This window comes from Gossypium hirsutum, chromosome D01 (assembly GCF_007990345.1).
Source record: "Gossypium hirsutum isolate 1008001.06 chromosome D01, Gossypium_hirsutum_v2.1, whole genome shotgun sequence".
Lineage (NCBI taxonomy): Eukaryota > Viridiplantae > Streptophyta > Magnoliopsida > Malvales > Malvaceae > Gossypium > Gossypium hirsutum.
In genome coordinates, this window is record NC_053437.1 from 46105334 (window position 1) to 46126942 (window position 21609).

Consider the following 21609-nt stretch of genomic DNA (forward strand, 5'->3'; position numbering starts at 1 on the left):
CAAGTAATGAATTAGATCTTAAGTTTTCTTTTTGCAAAAAAAGAAAAAAGAAAGGTATTTTTATTATCTTTTCTAAAAGTCACTTATTTAGAAAAAGAAAGAATAAATTTTGTGTAATAAACTTTAAAAGAATCATAGTTCTTGTATGTTATGCTTTTTTTTCTCAGAAAAAAAAATTACTTAACAGACATGTGCATGGTTTGAACTTCTAAAATATTAAACTTGAGAAAAAAAAACACCTAGTAACAAAACTATACACCCTTACTTTTGCCAACTAATCCTCCATTAACATGTACCTACAAAAATTATTAACCCATCTATAATATACAAAGAATAAATAGAGCCCAAAATCTGCAGCAAAACTTTTAACTCTGAATTGGGCGCTTCCCATGCCGATCTGATTTCAAGGGGCTTGCAAGAGCTGATGTAGAAGCAGATGCAGAAGCAGTATAAGTATTAAAGGATGATTCAGATGAATGGGAATCCGAAACACCCGATGTTCCAGCAGTGGATGAGAACCCAGGAGGCCTGTGGGATCTTCGGTGTCGAGCACCCAGAGCTCCGGGTCTTGTTGGCTCTTCTAGACTGCCAGGTCTCTTTGACAGCAAAATAACTACACGTCGCATGTCAGGTCGTAATTGCGGATCGCCTTGCGTGCACAGTAACCCTATCTGGATGCACATAGCTACTTGTTCAGGGACTGCTGACGAGGCTAAGACAGGGTCCATGAACTCCAAGCTTTTGCCTTTCTTGTAAAGCTTATATGCCTGCGATCACAAGAACCCACAGATGCCAGTTACTAATCCATTCTCTCTAAACTTTGACTTTGACTTTTCATTTTTCATAGAGTTAATGTTTGAATCTTCTTGGAAATTAAAGCTTGTCTTTATGTGTATTGGTGAGAACAAGATGGATGATGATTCCTATTTCAAACATGAGGCGGGGTCTTTATATACCTAACTTAAAATGAGTCATGAAGATGATGTAAAGGTTAAATATGCACAATCCGGTTTCCACTAGGAGATCCTTAAAAGTCCACATGACAGCAGACATACACGTTGCAAAAGACCAAATGAGAGATTGGGAAAAGACAACTCTGGTGCACGTGTGATCTTACAAGACACAAACACACAAGAATAGACAACCATGAACATTAAAAAGCTATCTCATTTGAAAGAATAATCTGATCGTAATATTTTTCTTACCCATTCAAGCAGACTATGAGCATCCACATCTAAGTTGAAGGATGAGTTTCTCTGGCCACTTATCAGCTCCAGAACCACAACCCCAAAGCTGAACACATCTGCCTTCACTGAAAGACGTCCGTTCATCACATACTCCGGTGCCATATATCCACTGTTACAAAAATTTCATAGATAAAACTCTGTTAAATCAACACTCTGGGACAAAGGAACAGGCATCATGAAATTCCCACAATAACTTGTCATATTATTGATTAAAGAGGATGCTAGATAACATACTTTGTGCCAGCTACACGGGTGTTGACATGTGTTTGATCCTCGGGGAAGAGGCGAGCCATGCCAAAATCAGCAATTTTGGGGACCCATTTATCATCAAGTAATATGTTACCTGCTTTGATATCCCGGTGAATGATGCGATTGTGCGAGTCTTCATGAAGGTAGAGCAAACCCCGTGCAACACCTGAAATTATTTCATACCTCCGCTTCCAATCAAGCTCCGTTTTTCTATTTGATTCTGCACGAAAAAGATCACCATAAAAGCCAATTGATTAATTCTATTTCCAACCATGAAAAATCGGTGAAACATCTATCATGTTATTTGTTTATGATCTTTTATTACAATCAACTTAGTTGTTAAAAACTGGTTCCACCAAGAGCCCCCTAGTTTGTGCTATAATTGGCCATCAGATTACCTTCAGTATTAATCCAAATTCATATTGTACAATCGGTCAAATCTAATGAAACAGCTTCGGAGGAAATTAACAAAACCCATTTTAGATTTTAGATAGAATGAAAAATTCTACAAATCTTGGTAGGCATTTATTTGTCTACACTAAGTGCATAACATCTGGAGGTTAGAAACCAACACCGCGAAATCAAGATTTGTACTTTGAGGCTAGAGAAACAATAGACTGTGCTAGAAATAAATAATTTTATATATACGAAATAATAAAACAATAATAGATCCAGCATATGTGCTGAAAAAAGAGAGGTGGGGAAATTAAAGCAGCACCTCAAGGTTAAATCCTTGATGAAATCCACCCACATTTTTTTTCAAATAACTTCACAGGACCTCTTACAAATCAGCCTAATATTCCTTCTCATCATCTTTCCGCTAATATACGAACTGCATTTTTCCAGACATGGATCCTTTTACTAGTTAACGATAAATAATGTGGTAATTAATTGACAGTTTCAACCACACAATCTTGAAATTGAGTTTCACGTAAGAGAGTCTAGAACTAGAAGAAGTATTTTTGATCTCAATATCTAAGATCATATATAAATGCTTTTGCATGTCCATAATGGGTTTAAATTTCAATCATAGTGGACTTAACAATTACAATCAGGCGCAGTCTAGATGTTACGAATAAGTTAAAATTTCAGACTCCAGCTTAGAGTTCTCAAATTCAAGTACAAAAATGGGAGGGGTGGTTTTAATGGCATGGGAGAGGATTGATTCATAGTGGTGTAGCCCAAGATCTTCTTTAAAGACAAAGGAATCACTCAATTATACTCCATTCTAGTCATTATAATCTGCCATGAAGCATAGTGTGCAAATGGTAGAAGCAAAGAAGTTAGTGCAACTTACTGAAAAGAAGCTTGTCTAGACTCTCATTAGTGACGTACTCATATACCAAAAGCTTTTCTGCTCCATGTACACAGTAACCAAGAAGATTAACAACATTGCGATGCTGAACACGAGCTAGCAACCTAGCCTCATTCTCGAACTCCTTTTTACCCTGTCTTGAGCTATGAGATAGCTTCTTCACTGCAACTTCTCTTCCATCATCTAGTTTCCCCTATAAATTAAGCAAAAGTCCTTAAGTTAGAGAAATTCCTTACTGTCTAGGGTTGATGAACAAGAGAAATCATCACTTTGAAACCAGAAAACAAGAGCAACATGATTGTAAAGCTTGCTGAAAGATCTGATAACTAGAAAACCAAGGCAGGCTTATTGAATCGATTGAACTAACAAAAACATTCTAGTTTCGAGTGCAACATCAATTAACAAATTGATATGCTTTGCCTCTTTTTCTTGGCATCTAAAGGGGGAAAACGGCTAAATGGTTTGACAGGGTTAAGGGAACAGATGGTTCGATTTTGATCAAAGCTAATAGTCAGAGATGGGGTCCTAAAGTAGTCTTGGCCTTTTAGGACAAGGCATTTTCGTTATTTGCTGTTCATTATATTGTTCAGCTGCAAAAGTTGAAACTTCGAATACCTAGGAAAGTAGAATCTTTCTTTTTCCTTCAAAAAGAATCTGCGGCAATCCTTTATGTCATATCAATTACATTTTTTATGGAAACAAAAGAACCATTCAATAAATCAAAAGATCAATAAAGTTCAAATTTCTAGGCAACCAAACAAGAGTTTGAGCAGGACGATCTTACCCTGTAGACAGGTCCAAAACCTCCTTCACCCAGCTTCTGATGTGGGTGGAAATCTTTGGTAGCAGCAACTAAAATCTCGAAAGGGAAATGCTTTTGCTCTTGTTGAGCTATTTTCTCCAAGTCATCTCTACTCCGCCTGTCTGATCAAAGATCACCGAAAAATTAATCATCAAAACATGTAGAAAAGCATCAAATTATTTTTCTTTCTTCTAAACTTTTCCGCATAAAAAATGGGTTTTTCATTTTACCTTTGCTTGAGATAAACTTAAAAGGTTTGATTAGATTTAGAAAGAAATCCTTGGATTTGGTCATGGAAAGTCAGAAACCTGGTAGAAACTAGATCATGAAATGAAAGAACTTTCTGAACTGAAATAGAAATAAAAAAGAAGAAAGAAATTCTAGGGAAAGATTGGAGCTTGAACAATTGGGAGAGAAAGAGGAAGGCAGAAGATTAGCTCGGGAACTTGAATGTTAAATTTGGCGTACTATATTTTCTAGCTTTTGTTGAAGGAGGAAACAGAGAAATGTATACGGAAACGTAACGTGTTGACTAGCTGGTTGACACTAGACTATTTCTCTCCTCTTTCTTCTGTATTCAATTCATCTGCCCTTTTCTTACCTTCTATAAGCATTGCTTTCACTTGTAATTTGCCACTACTACAAATCAATCACAATATACCTGCCGCTATTGTTCCCGCCGGTAAACATCATTTCGCCCCATTTTTTAAAGATAAGAAAATGAGTCTCTCCCCAAATTTAATTTGCTTCCCCTGAGGTTAAACCCTTAGGTTATATAAATTTGTTCGGAATGGATTTCTGCTTCTTTCCTTTTGGTGAGTCAACTCGTTCTCTATCATCTTCTTCGATTTCCAATTCACTATTCAGCAGCCCGTCCGAGTCGCTGCACTGTTCTTGCATGAATTATTTACTGTCATTATTATTATTATTTGAAAGATTTAGGGTCGGGTTTTTACATGAATAATAAAAAAAAATAATTACAGAAACAGGGCATGTAGTAAATTATTTATCTAAATTTATGTGAATACTATTAGCCTTAAAAATAACTCATTATTATTCAATTTCAAGTGAAAATATATATATAATTTTAAGTGGTGCTACCAGCAACACAAAAAAAGTATACTTTCTTTTTGTATTTCTTCAATATTTATTCGATATTTAAAAAGAAATTCGTATGTTTTTTTTTCGTTTGTTTGTTTAACAATATAATGGCACCACTTAAAATAAATAGTTTTGTTTCACCTAATATGATTGGGTGATGATAATTGCTTTGAGGGTTGATCCTAAATTTATTATAAAAACAATATTTACTGTTTTTGTAATTTTTTTTGTATTATCAATGTAAAGAATTCACCATTCTTATATTCAAACAAGACTCAAAGAATATATTATGGATGAAAACTAATTAAAATAAAATCAAACAGGACTTATATAAGATGAAGATCAAGATAAATATCAGCAGTGAATTCCCATTGAATTTGAAATTTCAAAATTTGGAATTGGAAAGTGAATTTTTTTCAAATTCATATAGATTTTGGATATTTTGATTACCTCTAATGTAATTAAGAATAACTTAGTAATGAGGCGAAATAAGTGTTTAAATTCAAAAATTGTCTGTGAGGTGAATTGTAACGAGAATACAAATAAATTTTATAAGAATAAATTTACAAAACAAATATTAAAATTATACATGAATTTTGACTTAATTTGTAATGTTGTTATACATAAATTTTGATTAGATTCAAACTTCCTAAATCACTAACCATTTTATTGTTATATGTTGCCTACACATAATTTTTTTTAATATAATGATTAGAACTACCCAAAACTCTTCCTCATCTGTAACTAAGGGAATAAATTACACTTCAACATACTCGAACTCCCGTCCTCTTGCACCAACAACAAGGTTGATGTCAACCGAACTAAAACTCAATCGAAACACAAATAATTGTTTTTATTCAATGTAAAAATAAATGTTGGGCATAAACTCTTGTAAACAACGAACAAAAAAAAAATAACGAAGAAATTGAAGAAATTGAACATGAATATTTTACGTGGAAAAATCCCTCCAAAGAAAATAAAAAACCATAGGCAAAGATAATTTCACTAAATTGGCAAAGATGAAGAATACAAAGATGGAAATAAAGACTAAACCCTGAATCCCGAAAATGAACCTCAAAACTTAAACACAAAATTCCCTGTAAACTTGTAAAAGCTAATATCTAAAAGTGTTATGGGTTAAATCTTTCTAAGGTAGAAAAGTGTCTATTTTATAGGCTAAATTTTGTGTACAAATTTGACTAAAACATCCCTAAAGTAATCAAAGTTTAACCGGAAGAAGAAAATTGAGAAGCTTTGGGAACACGTCGTCACGTTGTGACGTGGTTGCTGCCTCGTCAGGACGCCTTTCATCACGTGTTGAGATGTGGTGAATCTTCTTGTTGTGACGTGAACTCTATTTCGGGGAAAAATGCAAGGCACACTCCACAATAAATTGATGTATTTATTTATTAGAATATGTATAATTGAATCAAAATTAAAAATTCACGTGTATAATTGCACCAAATCAAATTTAAAAAATATCAAATTGCACATTGAATAAAGTTGATGTACAATTTTGAGTTTTATCCGTCAAACTTATAACATATTTGAAATTTTAATATATAAATAAAAATGTTAAAATATTGATGTACACGCCCAATTTTTGACCAGCCCAATAAGAGTCCAATTACAAAACAAAATAAAATAACAAACTACTTACCCAAATCCTTAATGGCCCAACATGGCCCAAAGTAATCTAAAACCCTAAACGGCCCAATAGAGCCCAAAAACTAAACAGCACCAGGGAATCCTAGGGTTCCCTCCTTTCCTATGCGTCGTTGCTGCCCATGTGACTCCAGCGCACTCGTCTCCCGAGGCATCCCCTACTTGCACCAAAACGGCAAATCCTTGCCTCCGTTGACCGCAGCGTCTGCAAAAGAAAGCCGAAAGGAATACCTACAAGAAAGACGAAAACAGCAGCCAAGAATAGTAGAGGCAGTGTAAAAACAGTGAAAAATAAAAGAAAAATATTTTGTATTTAGTCTTTATAAGCCAGAAACCAAACGATGTAAAAAGGGGGGGATTTTTGAAATACAAAAAGAAATTTTTAGAAAGGGAATCTCGTCTCTGTTATCGTTTTTGGTTTTATTTATTTTCTGTTTCTTTTTCATATAAAAAAATAAATAAAAGGGAGGAGATCATTTTATGAAAGAAAGAACACAGAGAAATTGAATAAGAAATAAGGTGATTTCCGATTTACTTTTTTTTTGTTCTTCTTCGATTCTTTTCGTTTTTACATATACTTGCAAAATAAAATAAAAGAGGAAGGAGAGGGAAGTCTTACCTTCTCAAAACACGTCGTCGGACCTTGCTCACTTCGTCGGAATCGAAGTTGAAGAGGGGTTGCTCTTTTGCGGCAGAGAGAAAGGCTGCTTTGGCCTTTTAGTTTTGTTGGAAAAATGGGAAAACCCTGTTGATTAGGGTACTTCTGCTTGATAAGAAACGACGTCGTTTGAAGCCCATTGCAGTGGCCTTAAAACGACGTCGTATAAGGCTCAGACCCGATGACCCGATCCGATTGCAGCTTGACCAGCGTGTTTTGGTACGGGGAGGGTTATTTACGCGCCAGGTCGTTCTTGTTTTGCACCATGATTCAATCCGGTCCTTTCTTTTCTATTTATGTCAAGATTTGCTACTAAATTTCTGTTATATTCTAAATCGGTCCTTTGTTTTATTATTTTTATTAGTTTACTATTGGTTTTATTTTAGTGTTACTATTATTATTATTATTTAACATTATTATTATTATTTTTTTTAATCTATATAACCTTTTATATACATAATTATATTTTATGATATATTATTACTTTAAGTTTTTATTTAACATATATTATCATTTAATTTTATAATGTATCATTTAATTATTTTATTATTAATATAATATAATACGTATACTTTAATGGTTACTTTGTAGTATATTCTTAGGATTCACTTATATATATTTTATGCTTTAAAGATTTATACAACAATATTTTTATATAATTCATCTATATATATAATTTATTAAATTATTTTTATTTTATGTATGTATCATTTATTTTTATATTATTAACTTTAAGTTATCTGTTAAATATATTTATATGTTTTTAAACCAATTTCATTTTCTACACATATATAATTTATATTTCATAATTTATTGTTGATTTCCTATTTATTTCTCTATTATATGCTGTTTAGTTTAAATTATTGATGTTACTCCAAAGTTAGTTTATCTTTAAATTGACTTATTTTAAAATTTCTCTTCTATGTATTATATTTAACTCATTGAAATTATTTTACATGGCTATTTTTAAATTCTATTTCACGACACACTTTGTTTATTTTAACTTTATTATTATTATTGTGTATATATACTCCATTTATATTATTATTAAGTTCTTCATCTAATAGGTATTACTTTGCATATCACTATTTTGATTTTTCTCCTTGCGAAACTTTTAATTTGAAATTCATGTGTATATCATTCTTTTCAATTTTAGATATTTCAAGTTTTCAAGTATATTATTCATTTTAATTCCTTATTCATATACATATAATTTATTATTGAGGATTTCAAGTAAATATTTTTTCATGTTTTTGTTTTTGTTTGGTGTTTCCCTAATTAACTTTTAATTCATTTACCTTGCTAATATGAATGTTAATATTTGCTTAATGTGGAATATGATTGCTTTTTTTCTTATTGTATATATAACTTATTCGTATGTATTGATTCTTTGTAAAATAGCATTTCCCGATGTGCAACGTTATTTCATCATTTTTTTTTATTTCATTCAAAAGATCACAAGTGTCAAAGTTATTTCATACAAAAGTTTTCAAAATAACAAAATACTCGGTATTTGGGATCTTCGAGTGGATTGAGCCCTAACGTATTGGGTTCTAATTTTCTTCGTTGAATCTAAATAATCGAGAATATTCTTCAATAAAAAATACATAAATAAAAAGCTCATTCTCGAGAATTCGATACGTTGTGTCCTAACGCATTGGATATGACATGTAGTTTTCGCGAGATGAAGATTTTTTCTAAAAAATATAATAAATCAAAATAAAGGCAATATTTTGTATTTAAGAATTTTGTGAAATTAAACCCTAACTTACTGGATTTTTATTTTTCATTTGACCCAAATAATCAGATATCCTTCTCAAAATACATTGGTTTTAAAAAGTTAAAAGATAAACTTGATTTTGAAGATTAAGAATGTTGCGCCCTAACTCACTAGGTGTGACATTTTATTTGTTTGAAATAAGAGTGTCTTATCATTTAATTCAATTTATTCAAAGTTAAAAGGATCGTATTTTAAAACCTTCTCAAAAATTTGATACTAAGACATTAAACAATCAATTCGGTACCAATATTGGGCGTTACGAGGGTGCTAACTCTTCCTCATGCGTAACCGACTCTCGAACCTGTTTTCTCAAATTTCGCAGACCAAAATCGTTTTTAAGGTGAGCCGATCACATCTCAATAAAATATCGATGACGACTCCCATATTCGTTTTTGTTTTCAAAATCCAAGTTGACCCCATTTTATGAAAAAATAGTGTCAACAATTGATATATTATTATTGCATGTTTTAATTAATGAATACAAGTTTAGCAAATGAATAAAATTAAAACCTTTAAATTAAAATAATAAAAAAATAAAGTAGATGATTTAAAAGCTTTGAAGTGAAGTGATTAGGAGAATAGAATAAAGATAATATGAGATGACAGTTTTAAAAAATAAAAGAAAATATTTATTTTTAATAGGGTTTTAAGGAATGTAAGCAACTGTACATCATTAAATTTTGAAAATTTCCAATCATTGACAATATGAAGCCTGAAAATATAGATGAACCAACAAACCATTGCAGAAACATTCAAATGGGTGATTGGAATTGCTACGCAAAGCAATTTTCATCTTATGGAGAAAATTTTGCTTTATCTCAAAAATATTATAGTAATTCATAGCTTTGTTTATTAAAAATTAATAAATCGCATAATTAAAAATGAATTTATTTTATACTAAATACATAAATAAGTGAAATGCTATATAAATCAACAAATTGAGAAACAACAAAGAAAGCGGAAGTTACGTTGCAATCAGTGAATGTTGTTTTAGGATTTTGAGAAATAATATAATAAAATGGAAAGGCAGAGAAGAGGATGAATTGTCTTAGGATAACTTTGAAATTTGAATCATAGAGAGGGAATTGGTCCACCATTTTCCCACCTGCCAATTACAGCTACTTTCTTTCCTTATTTTCTTCTTAACTAAATATTATTAATAATAAAAGAAGGTCTTCTTCATTTCGTGATTCTTTATATTTCCTTGTGTTGTTCATAAAAAAAAATTATTTAGAAGAAAAAAAAAGTCAACCTGTATTATATTAATTTCTTAGATGAATTAAATTTAAATTACTAAATTATTAGTAAATTTACGTTTTGATTACTTGACTTTAAAGAGTTATAAATCACTAAACTATTCTAAAATTTCTATCTAAGTCATTGTGTTGATAAAATCGCTATTATATAGTTTTTTTCTGGTCGCATCGCATGTACCAATCAAAAACTCTCATTCCCCTTTTCTTTTATTGTTTAGTTTTCTTTCATGAAACAAATTTGAATGACATGAATTTATGAACCAAAATCCGAACATTTTCTTCTACAATCTTCAAAATTGATAGTCTAATCGATTTGGATCTTATGTATGTTTTCTAGTCATCGATGGGTGCTAATTCACCGTATTGATTGTTGAATTGTCTGGAGCTCACTAGCCAAGTTTTTTTTTTTACAAAAAAAACTTAATAGTTCGATGACTTAAATAAAAGCTTTTAAATAATTCAATGACTTAAATGAAAACTTTAGAATAGTTCAATAATCGTTTGATAACTTATTGAAGTTGAGTGACCAAAACATTAATTTACTAATATTGTTACTTTTTAAGATAAATTACACCATTTTTATTCCAATTAGTACGGTCTATTCAAGCTAGGTTATTGTTTTAGGCTAAATTATAAAGTAAACAAAAATAAAGGTTAAAATATGCTTTAAATCCTTGTACTTTCTATACAATTGAAATCTGGCCCTCATACTTTTATTTTTCAAGAATTTGATCCCTTTACTTTATGGATTTAAAATTTTAGATTTAGTTGTTAACAAATCCAAAATTTTTTGAGAAAAAGATATCAAACATTTTATTAAATCAAATGATAAATAATTGGGCTAGGCATAGATTATTTTATGTTAAATAATGGTTATGGTCCCACCACTATCTTCAATTATCTTGACCATAGTTTTTCTTGGGTTAGAAAGATGTTTTATTTTTTAAAGAAATTAAGACAATGTTTTAAACGAAATAGTTAAGGATGTTTGTTATGTAACACCCCATATCTGGCCTAAACGTTAAAACCAAGTCTGGAAGTTCCATCAAACGTCTAAGGGTAAAACCAACATTTAAGAACTTTAACATTTGTCCTATAGAAAACATTTAGTCAACTAAATCGACATGGAAATCCAGGCTTACAAACCGTAGTTGGAAATAAAACATAGGTTAATTCAGATTTAAACCAACAGTATAATATTAAAATAAAAAGAAATGACCGAGCTCTTGACACGATGAGCCTCTTAAGTCGATGGTTTACCTGCAATTCAGTCAACAAATGGAATGAGTTTATAACTCAATGTGTGTAACCAATATATAGGCAAGAAAACAATATAGAAATAATAGTATTTGCCCAAATTCTGATACAGAATTAGAAATAGATAATATTTAGTAATGTCGTAACGATTCAAATAAGATGCATAATAAATCAAATACATATGTAGAATATATCAGAATCAGATACAGTTTCCTACCTCCATCCGCTACACACATCTCCGACCATTCCAGTACACCATATAATGTATTAATTACCCATCCAGCCCTACACACTAATTAGTGTTGGTATGACACGTTACAGGGTGATTATAGACTAGCTGTCAACTCAGTATGTGATAAATAGCCAAAATCAGATACAAAATTATGGCTTAGTCACTCAGTTCGATAGATTATTAAACTGCCAACACTTCCTTTTTTATATTGTTCCCACCCAATATAGATACAGGTTATAGATATCAGATATCAAAGGTGTATATACAGTTATCCGACACAATTGAAAATTAGATAATACAAATCATTATCATTTAATAGTTATCGCATCAATCATACGTACAAATAATCGATTATTCAGCCTCAGAATATTGGACATCAAGTTATACAGTCTAATTCAGATCATATGTACCCTACGGAAGGCCTACGTTTGATTCGAACGACACTTACAACCATAGAGAAAATTTCAATATTTTGGCCCACATGCTCATGTAGATTCACACAGTCTGGGTGCCTGGCTCGTGTGACTCAAAATAGTGAGTTACACGATCTAGCACACAGCCCTGTGACTCACAACCCCTCACACAGCCTGGACACATGCTTGTGTCCCTGGCCCATATGACCTTAAATCCAAAACTGTGAATTACACGGTCTGGACTCACTTTCGTGTCCCTAGCCTGTGTGACCCCAAAATACAACAGTGAGTTACACGACCTAGACACACACCCGTGTCCCTAGCTCGTGTGCCTCAAATTCAGAAATAGTGAGTTACACAGTCTACCACACGGCCTGACACGTGGCCGTGTGGCTCACACGACATACCACACAGCCTGACACATGGGCGTATAGCGTCAGGAGCCATGTTTTCCAGCACTCAAAACTTACAGAATCTCAGGTTTTCGTTACACACTTGGAACGTTTTTTACCTATAAGCAATCGAGATGAATTCGAGGCCTAAAAACGACAATCCAATGACCAATTACATAATTATTCTCTAACAAATCGCTAGAATTAACAATCAAAACAAAGTTATGTCGAAAAGCTTCGAAACAATGCCAACCCGAAATTCACACACTCACATTGCACGAAAAAGCAAAAACAGAACTAGCGCGTTAGAGGAGTGCTTCTAGTAAGATCTTTGCCTAGAAAAATAAGTCAATCGCACACTTAAATAGAGAATATGAGCAAAATGAGTAGAAAATCAATTTCGACAAAATGAACAATAATAGTTGAAAAACTCACTAAAATAAAAAAGAATAACGACAAAACTTACACAATAACCTTCTAATCGACACAACGAGCAACGTAGAACTTCTAATTTGACCTAGTAACAATTTACGAAGGCAATAAAAAAAAGAAAAAGAAAAGAAAGATGAGGGAGAAGAAGAACAATAAGAAAATGTGGAGAAGAATATTTCTTAGGACTTAACTAAAATGAGGAGAAGAAGAACAAAATATGGTAAGGTCCAATGAACCTTGGACTTAACTTGCCCTTACGTCTGAACCGAAGGACCTTTTTCTATGGATAAACTTTCAGAAACACCTGATCACCTACAGAATACTCAATATCTCGCATTTTCAAATTTGCATACGATTTTTGTCGATTGGAAGCTACCTTGAGATGATCTTAGAACAATCTAACCATATCATTGGTCCCCAATACTAACTCAGGATCCAAAACTCGATGTTCACCTAACTCAGTCCAACACAGAGGAGTACAAAACTTACGGCCATACAAGGCCTCATAAGGTGCCATCTGAATGCTAGCCTGGAAGCTGTTATTCTACGCTAACTCAGCCAGTGGTAGGTACTCCTCCCAACTACCCCGGAAGTCATTTATACAACTCCACAGCATATCCTCTAGAATCTGAATAACTCATTCAGACTATCCATCGGTCTGAGGATGATATACAGTACTGAAATCCAATCGGTTACCCGTGAAGCTTCTTCCAAAATTGAGAAGTAAAACATGGATTTCTGTTAGAAATGATTGAAACTGGGACTCCGTGCAATCTCACGATTTTGAAGACATACAAAGCCAATTTCTAAAATGAATAATCAGTCTTTACGAGAGGAAAGTGAGCAAATTTAGTTAATCAAACAATAATGAACCAAATCGAATCCTTCTTAATGGGTGTTATAGGCAATCCACTAACGAAGTCCATAGTCATACTGATACAAAATGAATGGAGGAAGTGAAAGAAGGATCGAATTCATGTTGTTTTGACTAGAAAATGAAAGATTTGGATCTAACCTAAAAAAAAGAAATAAAAAATTTAGTAATAAAGAAGTCAAAAACAGTAAAAGAATAAATTTAAGAACAAATAACAAATAAAAATAATAATATAAAAATAAATAAATAAACAATTTAAAGTGGAAGATGGATTGAATAAATCGATGGTTATGATGGATAGAAGGATAAATGTCCAATTGAACCCTTTGAGATATGAATCTCAACAAACTTAATTAATGACTCTAATCAACCCTTCAAGAAATAATCCTTGGCAAATTGAAGGGTGAAGAACGGATTCTCACGGCTCTTTGAAGAAAATCGAGAATAAAATTACTTCTACAAACCACAAGAAAGAAATCTTGCACAAGGAACAAACTCCTAGAGTTGAAAACTTTATTAATGAAAACAATTGTCTGCTTAATGAACAATGAAGAAGCCTTTATATAGGTTAGTTAAGTACATCCAAATAAAACTCTCAAGTATACTAAAACTCTAATTAATCTAAATAAGAAGTAGTTTTAAACAAAATTTTCTTGTTAATATAAAACTCCTAAATAACTTAAAATACTTAATAATTATAAAATTATAATAAAAAATAATAAAATAATAAGAGATAGTAAACACAATATTGGGCTCATGTATGATAAAAATTAAGCCTACGACCTGAACCCAATATGAAACGCCTAAGCTTGTAAGATTGATTAGGGTAATTGTAATGAAACGCCTAAGCTTGTTAACATTCTCCACATTGGCTTGTCATCATAGTTTGAGAGTTTAGGCCCACAAAAAAAAATAATCCATTCTAATTCATGCTTGCTAAAAAATCCATCGTCTTGAAGCTTCATCTCTTTTTCTCAATTTTTTTTATGATAAAGTCTTGAATGAATAAGTTGAGGTTTACCTTTAGCTACTGGGATTTGGATCTCGTGATTGGGCCTTAAAGGAAACTAATCCCATCTCTATTATGACCTTTGAATTGGACCAAGCTACTCGTATCATTCCCCCTTCCTCAAAAGGATTCGTCCTTGGATCTACAATATCAAAAGGAGAAAAGTCAGCAACATTAAAAGTGGCACTAAATGTAACACCCCAAACCCGGCCTAAACGTTATAGCTAAATTTGACGTGTCACATAGAAGTGTTCTTTAAAATCGAAGTCTGATGAAGGAAATCGTTCAAGAGAAAACCAATTTGTTCTTTACTTTTTGGAATTATTTAGTACGTTGTAAAAACCACCATGCAGTTTAAACGGTTTGTCATTGGAGGTTTTTAAAATTAGCGAAAGCTACTTCTTTAGAGGTCATTTTTTAGTTCAAAATTCGTGTTCATTGTAAAAACCTATTTGTACCCGTTAAGCAGTTCGAAATAAGTAAATTAAACCCAATTAAAAGAAAATTAAAATACCAGAGGCCTTATTACATGAAAACAACCCAAAGTAAAAATTTAAAGAAAATTGGTCTAGAATAAAAATACTAATAGATGTGTGGCCACCTCCGAGTCCCACGCAGCTCCAAATCATCTAAGGTTGGGGATTACCTGCACAGATAGAAGAAAAGGGTGACTTACGAGAACTCAGTGTGTAATCCCCTATCATGCAGTAACAGTTTGGGCCTGAGCCCTTTTCATTATCAGTGTGGGCCTTAGCCCAATCCAGAAATAGTGTGGACCTAAGCCCGTATTAGTATCAGTATGGTGCAAATATGCAAACCCATTGCAATCCAGCCAAACATATCACCCGTACCAACCTTACACACCATGTGGGAACAAAGTCGACCCACCCAACCCACACACCAATATTGCAGCATAGTTACCAGTAATAATATCGCAGCAGAGCTGCCAGTACTGTATATGTGGCAAAGCCACCAGTAACAGTAATTGTGGCAGAGCCACTAGTAACAGTACTTCCTCCATAACAGAAACCTAACCCATGCAGTATGTCATGTCAAGAATCATACGTACATGCAATATGTCATACTCAGTATCAGTTAAATAAATATCATAAAGCCATATCAATCATTTCATCTACTAGGGGTCTCATTGTGGAAGATCAAATTCCTTAAGCAAACTTAAGGTGTCATCTTTCACAAGTCTTTTGAATCTTTCTTGGTTAATATGACGACGCCTCATTAGAGTGAGAAGTTTTAAGTCTTTTATTCAAAATTTCGGTTTCAAGTTGTGTGTACATCTTTGGTTTGCTAAAATAGAGATTATTTGACATCCATTTGTTACAAAAAGTTTATGATTTCTAAATATTGCAATACTATTATCAAAAGTCACAATCGAGCCGTCTTTATATAAACATACAACATAAATCAAGTTTCTTTTGAAACTTCTTTTAAAATAATCTTCCTTAAATTATCAAAATAAAGATGTACATCTCTCATTCCTTCAGCTACCACACTTGTCCCATTTCCAGTCCGCAATGATAGGCTATTATCTCTAAGATCTTTCATCTCCTCGAACCTCTATAGAGAAACACATACATAATTAATGGATTTAGAATCAATGACCCAGTAGTCTATTGAATCTTCCATTAAGAAAGCTTCTATCATAAGAGTTTCAAACATTTTTCTTTAGTGGCTAGTTAATCATTCCACTCTTTGCAGTTTTCCTTGAAGTATTATTTCTTGCTACAGATTAGACTTGGATAAGTCTTTAGGCTTATTGGTTCTCTTCATTTTCTCTTAAGGTGGCCTAGAGAACTTAGTCTTGTTTCTTTTAGCTTGTTTTCCCTTCTCTGTAGAGGAAGAAGCAACAACTAAGTTTGCTTCTACTTTTTGGAATGGTTGACCCACCAGTTAACATCAACTCATAGGATTTTAATTTCTTCGTGAGTTGTGTAAACGTCAGAATCTTAAACCCAAGGTTATATGAGGCTTGAAAGCCTACAAAGTCCTTGGACAAGCTTTTGAACACCATTCCTATTTGCATGTTTTGGTCTAGATTGGTCTCATTATTTGTAGCCTTGAAAAAGTATCACTTAAGAGTAATCATATGGTCTTTAACTAGAGTGCCAAGTTTCTATCGAGCATTCATCAAGCTAGTTATAGCTGAATGTCAAGTTAAGGAAACTTGGCCTCCGAACATGTCCTCTAGTTTGTCTAGAATCGCTTTGGTAGTCTTACAGCTCTCTAGTTGCTTATAAAGGGTATTGCTCACTCTTGCCAGCACGTAGCAACAAGCTATCTCATCAAACTCCTCCCAGTGTTTTCTAACCTTTACTTGAGTGATCTGAGGACATTTATTATCAAGGACTATTTTTAGTTTTTCACAGCTCAAGACAATCATTAGGTTCATTTTCTATTTCTTATAGTTATATCTGTTCAATTTGTTCTCAGTGAGTATATTTTATAAGGGAGTAGGTGTCATTTTCAAACTAAATATAAAATATTCATTTATTATTATCTTTGTATTAAGAAAATATTTTGAAAAATTTTTGCAACTTACGATATGCATTAAGATGATGCACGTGTCTTACATTAAACCTTGAAACATTTGTAAGTCATTGCAACGAGAATTCTTACACACATTGAATTGAGTTATTGTGGGGTAATCTTGATCAACTAGTAAGAACATGGATTTCCATCCAATTAGTACATGAACCTAATTCCTTAGGATTTCACACATACTAATAATCGTTTAATATTTGGCCATTTTTTTAACTTAAGTAGTGCTTCATGGGAAGTTACTTATCTAGAAGATCTTGTGTGTATCACCATCAACTCAATACCTATCACTTAATGTACCATAAATGAATCATCGTGGGACAATTTCACCGAGTGACATCTTGTGACTACTTATCCTCTATGAAGAAAAACTTCTGTTATACAACATGATAATACCTACAACAGGGTCGACCAACTATCATATGATTACGAGATAATTTTTCTTACTTATAGGAAATCTTCTCAATGAGACCTTATTCAGGGGCCTTCTCCACTCAATCTTTTAAAACCACGCCAGGTTTTTAATGTTCGAGTTCAATCAGGAATGATTAATAAATCCATGAAAAATACATGTAGCATTCTTTGCCTAAACTATATGGCATGCTTATCATACATATGCATGAACATGTCTGATAAGTGCTTTAACCTCATCCTAATGTATTTTTGGGTGATTATTCAATGTTAATTGTGAATTTTTATGCTCTAAACCCTTTAAATTCATGTTTTAATGTTGAATAGAGCATTTAGGAGTAAAAGGAGTGAAAACTAGAGCGTCAGAGCAAGCTGCAGGAGCCATACAGGCTAGACCATTTCACACTACCAAACCACATAACTGTGTAAATCATATGAGCATGTGGTAGGCTATGTCAATTTTATAGGATTATGCACCGAACAGCGAAAAATCATGATTTTTAAGTTTTTCGGGCATTCTAAAACGTATATATTTTGAACGCAAGATTTGATTATATTCATGTTTCGGTGTATGGCAGGAGTTTGGAGTGGAGATGGTATTGGAAGGAGATATCGACATATGAACCAAGTAAATCGAGGTTCAGTATTTGTTACGAACTCTCATGTTATACTTTCTATTTGGCGTGATTTGGGTGGATCAACTCTTACGAGCTTCTGTTGGCGTATTCGAGAGGACTAGCTCTTATGAGCTTCTATTGACGATGTAATCTTATCGTAAGTCGTTCTTTGAATGGAAAATCTTGGTAAGGTAATTTGTTTAATGAATTTGAAAGATATGTAATTTATTTCGTATTGATCTGAATGTGGATGTATTTATCGATTGAAGTTGTGAATGACAGGGAGTTCTCTTGGATGATTATTATTGTTTGAATTATTATAGTTAGTTTGGTAAGATTTATCATTTAACTCGTCAAACTTACTAAGCTTCATTAATCTTACTTGTGTTGTTTAATGTCATTTTAGATTCTCGGAAGGTTGGATGATCAGATCGGCACTCAAGTCACACTATGCAGCTTACCTCAGTAGTTTTTGAAATGTTTAATTTAGATTATATGGTATGTATAGGCTCTTGTGCGATTTTGGTTAATGTTTGGCTTATGTAAATATTATGAATGATATTTTGTACAAATAACCAACTTACATATTATATGAGAAAGAGGTATAGTTGTTATGCTAGTATGTATGGTATATATAATTGAATTGTTGTGATTGTGGTACCTTTGATACGTATTTTGATTAGGTATTGCTTGAGTGAATTGATGAATTGAATCAATGTTTATTTTGTTGTAAAATTGCATATACTTGTGGTACCAATGAGGGTACATTAGTTAGGCACTTATTAGGTTGGTTTTGATGTGTTTTTGGCTTGAATAATGTCATTTTGAATTAGTATTTTGGTTGGTATTTAAGCTTCTTAAGGTCCAAGCAACTTGAATGATAAACTTGTGTTTTAGGGTTGATTTTGGGCCATACAACCTGAGATACGGGCATGTGTCTTAGCCGTGTGTGACACACAGCCATGTGACACGGTCGTGTATCCCCTATAGGTTTAATGCATACAAGTCAGGCAGTTACACGGCCTGGCACACGATCGTGTGGCTTGGCCGTGTGACCTAAGTCAGTGAGTTACATGGGCATGGACACGGGTTGGGACATGGTCGTGTGTCCCTATTTTGAATGTCCATATGGCTTGAGACATGGGCGTGTGTCTCAGCCGTGTGAGTCACAGGCTTGGCCACACGGCCGTGTGACCCTTGCAGTTTAAGTTTTTTAACTTTTTCCTAAAATTTCCAAATGTTTCTGATTTAGTCCTAGATTGATTCTATAGTATTTTTAGGGTCTCGAGGGCTCGATTAAGGGACATTATGAATGTATTTGAATGAAATTTGATTATGTTAGTATTAATGTATGATTTGAATGGTTTACTATTCTGTTTGTTTGGTGATGCTCCGTAACCCTATCTCAGCGACGGATATGGGTTAGGGGTGTTACAACCCTATTTACATGCCACTTATAACTAGGCCAAAGGGAATAATTAGTTACCGATTAAGTTGCCGGCTGTGTGATCTCCAAAAGCAATTGAATTGACAGCTAATATCCGATGATTTAGAAGAAGAAAAAAACGAGGTAAACTTGTGTAAATCTTAGTAAGTTCGTATTGAACGTAAACTTTAACTTATTGTAAAGGACTTAACTTAAGCCTTTCTCAAAAAAAAATCAAAATCAAGGTCATGAGTTCATTTAATTGCCTATACACATCACAAGTCTCACAAGATTAGTCAATTCACATATATAAAAACGTGTAACTTCTTCATGTCATAAAACATATACAAGTAAACACATTTGATATACCATTCATCCATTATCTATTCATTTAACATTTTCATTTCAAGTATTCATTTCAAATGTCCCTTTTTACATATCTATATCCATAAAAATATTTTGTATAGACATTTCATGTAACTATTTTCGTATAACCAATTCATAAAATAATTATTTATATCTGTTTCCATAACAACTGATTTATATAACCATTTCGTATATTTATTTCTATATAACTAATTCTTATAACCATTTCGTATATCTAGTTCCGTATAACCGATTCATATATCTATTTTTCACATGACAGATTCATATAAGCATTCCATTTACTTTTTTTGATGAACCATAATGAAATAGCGTTAGATACATGGGAACAGTACTAACAAAAGTTGTGACTGTAAACGCTCATACGAGCTGTGAAATGGGCCTACGATGTTAGGCTATACGATGATCTTAAACGAGCTGTGGAAAACCTGCGACAAATGTAGGACCTCAGCTATCAGTAGGACATCCTAGACTAGCACTCGAAACGGTAATGACCCTAATGACATGCCATTTGTATCCTAAGCATTCACAAGGTTCATACGGGTCACATTTATCACCTTTTCATAAGAATTTCATGCAACTTTACTATTTTAACAAATTAGTCCATAAAATTTAAATTTTGTAATAGTCATAACCCCTCTCCATTGTAGGATTAGGGTCACGAGCATTACTAACACGCCATACAATTAATCAGTCATAATTACACATATATATACTAGCCATTAACAATATAATATATAGGGGCAGGTCACAAAAATTCAGATCATATTATACTAGAATATTATACAATCGAATAATGATTCATGCTATACAACGCTAAACTTGGTCTTCAACTGTCTACACTCTTATCACTATTTTTACATTGCTAAACTTAATCTTCCACTGTCTACACTATTATCACTATTTATCCCTTCTTGAATGTTAAAATTTGGATACATATAAGACTATTCCAATTACTAGCATCAGAGTATTGGTACATACTCCGTCTACGATTATCTTTTTGATTTATCTTCAATGATGTTAGTGGAATTTACTTAATTTAGGTTTGCTAATCCACCCCAATTCAGAGTAAAAGTTACTCTTACAACCCCTATTACGAGTCTATGAGACCTTAAAAGTAGTTTAAAAATAGGCAGGGGCTAATTTGAAATAATTTCAGAAGTTTTGGAAATAATTACAAAAAAATTGATTGCAGGGGTCACACTGTAACGCCCCAAAATTTTAATTTTGGGTTTTGTGAATGTGTGACACAAAATATCTGTCTGATTTAGTGGTTATGTGTTCTGGTTGTATTTGGGAGGTCCCAAGTTCAAGCCAGGACTTGGGCAAATTTTGGTATTTTTACCTTATCTTTGGTCAGTAGGCTTTTAAGTCAAAGTTGACAAATAATTAATAGAATCGGCCTGCTGGTCTGGTGGATAAGTTGAGTGTTGGTGTGAAGGAGGTCTTATGTTTGAATCTTGGCGTGGGTATCTTTTTTGCTCGTGCGTCTAGGAGAGTTTGAGATGGACTAAAAATCTGAGTAGTGGATTT

General features: G+C 32.9%; 2 protein-coding genes across 4 annotated transcripts; both read right to left on the reverse strand.

Moving 5' to 3' along the window:
• Positions 1-96: 96 nt before the first annotated feature.
• On the reverse strand, positions 97-4513 carry LOC107921991 (putative receptor-like protein kinase At4g00960). Of its 3 annotated transcripts, XM_016851798.2 has the most exons (7): positions 4215-4513; positions 3844-3921; positions 3596-3735; positions 2794-3004; positions 1482-1716; positions 1206-1356; positions 97-767 (listed from the first exon to the last, which is right to left on the reverse strand). In XM_016851798.2, exons 2-7 carry the CDS (start codon positions 3905-3907, stop codon positions 366-368), a joined length of 1203 nt encoding a protein of 400 aa, XP_016707287.1. In that variant the 5' UTR covers positions 3908-3921; positions 4215-4513; the 3' UTR covers positions 97-365. The 3 variants fall into 3 exon arrangements, with proteins under 3 accessions (XP_016707287.1, XP_016707288.1, XP_016707286.1); XM_016851799.2 differs by lacking the exon at positions 3844-3921; XM_016851797.2 differs by having other exon boundaries at positions 3844-4513.
• Positions 4514-5868: 1355 nt separating this feature from the next.
• On the reverse strand, positions 5869-7304 carry LOC121213588 (uncharacterized). The gene is made up of 3 exons (XM_041086383.1): positions 7277-7304; positions 6999-7186; positions 5869-6610 (listed from the first exon to the last, which is right to left on the reverse strand). Exons 1-3 carry the CDS (start codon positions 7302-7304, stop codon positions 6419-6421), a joined length of 408 nt encoding a protein of 135 aa, XP_040942317.1. The 3' UTR covers positions 5869-6418.
• Between the last annotated feature and the right edge of the window lie 14305 nt (positions 7305-21609).